Here is a 7,028-nt window from a genome sequence, read left to right on the forward strand (position 1 = left end):
TATGCAAGGCCCTTCTCTATTTCTCTTAAATAAAAGTAATAACAACTTTATGAACATAGTTAAATTTATTCAGTTAACAAAGAAAAATAGTTTAAAAACATACGCCTATAACAAACTTATAAAATAGTTTCTAGGGCTGCATTTTGTAAAAGGAAACATTTTGTAAAGTAAAAAATTTGTTATAACAATACTAGGAATAGATATGGAAATTGTATTTATTTTTTTTAAAGTTTGTTGTTTCGTTTTATAAAATGAGGCCCTTAATTGCTAAAATATAAAATTAGCATTACCATTAGCATACGAAATAAATAATGGAATAATTGAAAATAAATAAAAAGTTATTAATATGGAATTAAGTTTTTAATAAAAACTAAAATGTAGGCTATGAAACTAAATAATGCTGCTGGAAAATCATCATGCTGCGAAAAACAAACTTAAAGATAAATACGAATTATTTGGTTTCTGGATATTTTCGAATTACACATGGGGCACTTATGGGTCAAACGTATGGCACATTCAATACACTCTTTGCAAAAGAGATGACCACAACGAGTCGAGGTAGGTTGGCGTTGTAAACAAGACTCCATGCAAATGGGACACATAAATGGTGTACCACCAGAAGCAGATGTTGCTGATGGTGAGGTGGCGACATTTGATGACTCTGATGGTTTCTTGCTGTGTTCTGGTGGTGTAAAATACTCAGTGCGACGTTTTCTTGCTGAAGTGGGTCCTGCTTGGCAACAGGTTTCATCTTCATCTTGCTGAGTCAAACGTCGTCTACTTAGTTTTCTCTGATTAATTGAAGTTCTTGGATTGGATTCTTCTTGATAGCCAGCAGGTGTACATAAATCTACGACGGGATGAATATTAGCCGATACCAAAATGACATCATCGTCTTCATCATCAACGTGTATATTATTTTGGTGAACTCGTTGACTAGGCACTACTGGCGTTTGTGACTCTGATAAGTCAATAAAATTATCAATTACTGAACCTATTGGAGACGATCTACGTCTTTGATGACCCATCTGTAAGTTGTCATTACGACCTATTGTTGAAAGTGGTGGACTATTATGAGATACAACATATGATGCAGATGTACTTGGTGGTGATCTTGTCAAATCTTTTTGAAAGAAAATATAAACGAATTCTTAATAATAATCTAAATGGGGTGGCAATTCACTTACTTGAATTCAGTATATCTTCCGATGTGCTTCTATCGCTAGAATTGTTCATATATAGACCAATCGAGCGTAAATTCTGATCAACATTGTCACAAATCTGATTAACTGCAATGAAATAATGCAACATTTTTAAATTTAGTTCGTGGCATGACATTAAATATTATTGTATCATTGTTCATAGTACAATTATCTAAATAAGGTAGCATTATTTAAGGAGAGTTTTCAATATTAACCACAATAACGTCTTTTTTAGTTTGTTTCCAAAATATTTTATATATATTTAAAATGTTTCATTTTAAAAAAATATAATTTTTCTTTCACAATTTTATAAAATCAAATGTTTCAAAATAAATTTGTTTAACAAATCTAGAAATAATTTTATTTTTTTAGACATTTTAATTTTGAATTTTTCGTACATACATATTTTCTTTTGTTTCACCTTACATGAATTGTACAACTGAGGATTTATATTCTTTTGTATCATGGTTTAGTTAAAAAAAACTATTCTTACTTCTTTCGATCTCGGCATCCATGTTGCGACGTGTGGTTGGAGAAACCACAGGAGCTTCATCTGGAGAAATATTTATCGGCGAAACAGATGAATCACGATGTAGTGATCTGCGTAATCTGAAGTTATTCTCTAAAGAATGTCGTCTTGGAGGACTGATGCTTAAATCACGATACACACCTTGAATGAATTGATCAACATTGGCCAACATATCATCCACAGATTCGTCATTTAACTGATATAATTTACAAAAAAAAAGCAAAAATTACAAATAATTAGAAATATGTACATACATTATAAATTCTTCTGGATAATAAAAATGTGCAATCGTACTTCCCCTGGTGATTGAGCTGCATAATCTGTCTTTCTGTTTTCAATATCTTGCTGTCTTTTACGCGACGTCATATTTCTCGTTTAAATTAAATTGTTTAGAAATAAATTATACAGTTAGAAACCCTTATTAAACTAAATCAAATTGCAGTGTCTACGCGCTAAATATACGAACAAATTTAATAATAAACAAAATGTTTAAGGAAAATGTCCGATTTAGTGATGACAGTCTATTGCAGGCATTGCTACACCTCTTTCAATTGCTTAGGGAAATATCGATAGTGATGATATGATAGGGTCAGCAGTGATGTCGTTTTGGTTATTTATAACCAAAATTGGTTATTATACCCTTCACCATGAGTGGCAAGGGTATATATAAGTTTGTCATTCCGTTTGTAATTTCTACATTTTTCATTTGCGACCCCACAAAGTATATATATTCTGAATCATTATAGATAGCGGAGTCGATATAGCCATGTCCGTCTGTCCGCCTGTGTGTTAAAATCAACTTTCTGAAGCCCCCAAATAATTTACATACACGAATGATACATCAATATCTCCGAAAATCTTCCGACCGTTTACTATTTAAAATCGAGAAAATCGGTCCACAAATGGCTGAAATATAAGGGAAAAACCAGGACAACATCGATTTTTGACCTATTTTTTACCCATATCTGGATTGCTAAATCATTAATATAGACAATATGGATATCGGTACCGTGAAATAGCTTCCAAATGAAATAACTCCCAATGAAATAACTCCCAATTAAGTAATTCTCATCAAAAATGAAATAATTCCCAAACTTGAAAAATGAAATAACTACCAAAGGGTAAAATGAAATTACTCCCAATAATCGGCGGTTTCATAATTTCAAAAATATTAGTCCCAAAAAAGCGAAATAACTCCCAATGGAAATGAAATAATTCCCAATCCGAAGCAATTTATTTATGTAATCTAAAAAAAGGAACTACAAAAGTGAAATTATTGTTCGCTAACCAAACATATTTTGCATTGCGGGCCTATGGTGTAGCGCAAAGTTTTACTCCTCTGGGATGTGTCAAAAACTGGCTTCACTGGTCTAAGTGAAGTCAAAAAACTGGTCGCTAAGATTTTCTCCTCTGGGGTGTATCAAAAACCGGCCTTTTCGACTTTTATCGACTATTTTCGACTATTCGACTTTTGAGATAACATAATCGATTGTTCGACTTTTATCCTACCAAAAAGTCGATTTCGACTTTTATCCTACCAAAAAGTCGATTTCGACTTTTCGACTTTTTTCAGGAAATAGTCGATTCTTCGAACAATCGACTTATAGAACCCTAGTTCTGTTGTTGTTTTGTACCAGCAGTAATCAGTGCTGCCAACATTTTTTTTGGAGAAATCGTCAAGTTAAAAAAAAATCGTCAAGTTAAAAAGAAAAAAATCGCCAAGACAAAAATACGTTAAAAATACCAAAAAAAAAATTTAAATTAACTTTTAAATATTTTTATTTTATTTACATGTAAATAAAGTTATTATTTAATAAAAAAAAAAAATTAATTTGATTTTGGTATTATGTGGCTTTACTCTGGTACATTTCTGTGTGAAATTTTTTTAATAAGTAATTTTTAATTGCTATATTAAAACACTGAGAATTATTTAAGTTAAGATAATCATTTGAAAACAATATTCTTTGTAATTTTGAAGAATCCAAAGCATTTTTTGTTTTTGTTTTATTTAAATTGACAATATTAAAAACTCTTTCAACGTTGGAAAACGAATATGGTAGTGCCATTAAACTCGAAACAAATTGTGTTAAAATTGGGAAGGCATAATTGACTAACTTTAAATTAGAAACATTTTTCCAATGTTTCGAGTTCGGTGATTTTCATATTACGTAATTCTCGAACTTCATTATCAAGTTCTTAATATTCTATTCCATTTAATAAATTTGGAATAAGTTTGGCCAATTGTAAAATTGTAAAATTGAATAATTTTTTTGTTCAATGGAGTTTAATCCTTCTAACCCCCAGTAACACGAAGTCTGGTTATGTTTTAACTAATAGTTATAATGACAGTTTTCATACAAAAATAATTTTAACCGACAGTATAACTATTAGTTAAGGCATAACCAGACTTCGTGTTAACGGGGGTAAAAGTTTATAGCCAAAATCAAAACGTTTTAAAATTTGTGAAACCAATTCAATATAAAATTGGACGCTGTCTGCCTTTCAATTTTTAAAAAATCGTCATTTTTGTTCGCGGGAAAAATGAAGAATCGTCAATCATCATTTTAATAAATTTGACTTAAAAAATCATCAAAATGACTATAATTCGTCAAAGTTGGCAGCGCTGCAAGTGAACTCGGGCCCTTGGCGAGTGAACTCGGGTCATTCCGGTGCGTAGAACCGGTTGTCGTGGGAATGAGTAGTTCTGTCGTCACCTTCTCTAACTTCGCCTTGAGTTTAAAAAAAAAGGCTAAAAATCATTTAGCTTTTTTTTTCTTGCAAAAGCTGAGAAAGCTAGATTTGCACATATAAATGTCGTCTTGGCAACACTGACCCTATCATATCATCACTATCGATATATTTATATCGATATTTCCCTAAGCTATTCTAAGAGGTGTAGCAACGCCTGCAATAGACTTTCATCACTAAATCGGACATTTTCCTTAAACATTTTGTTTATTATTAAATTTGTTCGTATGTTTAGCGCGTAGACGCTGCAATTTAATTTAGTTTAATAAGGGTTTCTAACTGTATAATTTATTTCTAAACAATTTAATTTAAACGAGAAATATGACGTCGCGTAAAAGACAGCAAGATATTGAAAACAGAAAGACAGATTATGCAGCTCAATCACCAGGAGAAGTACGATTGCACATTTTTATTATCCAGAAGAATTTATAATGTATGTACATATTTCTAATTATTTGTAATTTTTGTTTTTTTTGTAAATTATATCAGTTAAATGACGAATCTGTGGATGATATGTTGGCCAATGTTGATCAATTCATTCAAGGTGTGTATCGTGATTTAAGCATCAGTCCTCCAAGACAACATCCTTTAGAGAATAACTTCAGATTACGCAGATCACTATATCGCGATTCATCGGTTTCGCCGATAAATATTTCTCCAGATGAAGCTCCTGTGGTTTCTCCAACCACACGTCGCAACATGGATGCCGAGATCGAAAGAAGTAAGAATAGTTTTTTTTTAACTAAACCATGATACAAAAGAATATAAGTCCTCAGTTGTACAATTCATGTAAGGTGAAACAAAAGAAAATATGTATGTACGAAAAAATCAAAATTAAAATGTCTAAAAAAAATAAAATTATTTCTAGATTTGTTAAACAAATTTATTTGAAACATTTGATTTTATAAAATTGTGAAAGAAAAATTATATTTTTTTTAAAATTAAACGTTTTAAATATATTAAATATTTTGGAAACAAACTAAAAAAGACGTTATTGTGGTTAATATTGAAAACTCTCCTTAAATAATGCTACCTTATTTGGATAATTGTACTATGAACAATGATACAATAATATTAAATATCATGCCACGAACTTAATTTAAAAATGTTGCTTTATTTCATTACAGTTAATCAGATTTGTGACAATGTTGATCAGAATTTACGCTCGATTGGTCTATATATGAACAATTCTAGCGATAGAAGCACATCGGAAGATATACTGAATTCAAGTAAGTAAATTGCCACCCCGTTTAGATTTTTATTAAGAATTCGTTTATATTTTCTTTCAAAAAGATTTGACAAGATCACCACCAAGTACACCTGCATCATATGTTGTATCTCATAATAGTTCACCACTTTCAACAATAGTACGTAATGACAACTTACAGATGGGTCGTCAAAGACGTAGATCGTCTCCAATAGGTTCAGTAATTGATAATTTTATTGACTTATCAGAGTCACAAACACAAACGCCAGTAGTGCCTAGTCAACGAGCTCACCAAAATAATATACACGTTGATGATGAAGACGATGATGTCATTTTGGTATCGGCTAATATTCATCCCGTCGTAGATTTATGTACACCAGCTGGCTATCAAGAAGATTCCAATCCAAGAACTTCAATTAATCAGAGAAAACTAAATAGACGACGTTTGACTCAGCAAGATGAAGATGAAACCTGTTGCCAAGCAGGAACCACTTCAGCAAGAAAACGTCGCACTGAGTATTTTACACCACCAGAACACAGCAAGAAACCATCAGAGTCATCAAATGTCGCAACCTCACCATCAGCAACATCTGCTTCTGGTGGTACACCATTTATGTGTCCCATTTGCATGGAGTCTTGTTTACAACGCCAACCTACTTCGACTCGTTGTGGTCATCTCTTTTGCAAAGAGTGTATTGAATGTGCCATACGTTTGACCCATAAGTGCCCCATGTGTAATTCGAAAATATCCAGAAACCAAATAATTCGTATTTATCTTTAAGTTTGTTTTTCGCAGCATGATGATTTTCCAGCAGCATTATTTAATTTCATAGCCTACATTTTAGTTTTTATTAAAAACTAAATTCCATATTAATAACTTATTTATTTTAGCAGATAAGGGCCTTATTTTATAAAACGAAACAACAAACTTTAAAAAAATATATACAATTTCCATATATATTCCTAGTATTGTTCTAACAAATCTCTTACATTACAAAATGTTTCCTTTTACAAAATGCAGCCCTAGAAACTATTTTATAAGTTTGTTATAGGCGTATGTTTTTAAACTATTTTTCTTTGTTAACTGAATAAATTTAACTATGTTCTTAAAGTTGTTATTACTTTTATTTAAGAGAAATAAAGAAAGGCTCTCCATAAAGCGCTTCTTATCTTTATCATGATCTCATGTGTATTGGTATCGTCCATAATTCGAAAATTGTCTTTGTTAACGTACCCATTTATCCAGAAATGCGCCTCATTGTAAAAAGGGCGAAGATCGCGGATCCTTCCCCGAACAGAACACCTATTTCGATAAAATAGGTAATTGCCTGAGCAATTATTG

The 7,028-nt window shown here is 31.5% G+C and overlaps 2 protein-coding genes across 2 annotated transcripts; one reads left to right on the forward strand and one right to left on the reverse strand.

The window, feature by feature from the left end:
* Positions 1-46: 46 nt before the first annotated feature.
* dgrn (degringolade) lies at positions 47-2,197 on the reverse strand. Its single transcript, XM_065499884.1, has 4 exons — positions 2,026-2,197; positions 1,696-1,927; positions 1,188-1,289; positions 47-1,123 (listed from the first exon to the last, which is right to left on the reverse strand). Exons 1-4 carry the CDS (start codon positions 2,095-2,097, stop codon positions 435-437), a joined length of 1,095 nt encoding a protein of 364 aa, XP_065355956.1. The 5' UTR covers positions 2,098-2,197; the 3' UTR covers positions 47-434.
* Positions 2,198-4,661: 2,464 nt separating this feature from the next.
* LOC135950399 (E3 ubiquitin-protein ligase RNF4-like) lies at positions 4,662-6,797 on the forward strand. Its single transcript, XM_065499976.1, has 4 exons — positions 4,662-4,872; positions 4,969-5,200; positions 5,607-5,708; positions 5,773-6,797. Exons 1-4 carry the CDS (start codon positions 4,801-4,803, stop codon positions 6,465-6,467), a joined length of 1,101 nt encoding a protein of 366 aa, XP_065356048.1. The 5' UTR covers positions 4,662-4,800; the 3' UTR covers positions 6,468-6,797.
* Positions 6,798-7,028: the final 231 nt, after the last annotated feature.

Source organism: Calliphora vicina, chromosome 1 (assembly GCF_958450345.1).
Source record: "Calliphora vicina chromosome 1, idCalVici1.1, whole genome shotgun sequence".
Classification (NCBI taxonomy): Eukaryota; Metazoa; Arthropoda; class Insecta; order Diptera; family Calliphoridae; genus Calliphora; species Calliphora vicina.

Bases quoted from the DNA above. Each gene is read 5' to 3' on its own strand.
- LOC135950399 (XM_065499976.1), top strand. From the start codon at position 4,801: ATGACGTCGCGTAAAAGACAGCAAGATATTGAAAACAGAAAGACAGAT. The intron at 5,201-5,606 runs GTAAGAATAGTT...ATTTCATTACAG, and splicing joins GGATGCCGAGATCGAAAGAA to TTAATCAGATTTGTGACAAT. The intron at 5,709-5,772 runs GTAAGTAAATTG...TCTTTCAAAAAG, and splicing joins GGAAGATATACTGAATTCAA to ATTTGACAAGATCACCACCA.
- dgrn (XM_065499884.1), bottom strand. From the start codon at position 2,097: ATGACGTCGCGTAAAAGACAGCAAGATATTGAAAACAGAAAGACAGAT. The intron at 1,290-1,695 runs GTAAGAATAGTT...ATTTCATTGCAG, and splicing joins GGATGCCGAGATCGAAAGAA to TTAATCAGATTTGTGACAAT. The intron at 1,124-1,187 runs GTAAGTGAATTG...TCTTTCAAAAAG, and splicing joins GGAAGATATACTGAATTCAA to ATTTGACAAGATCACCACCA.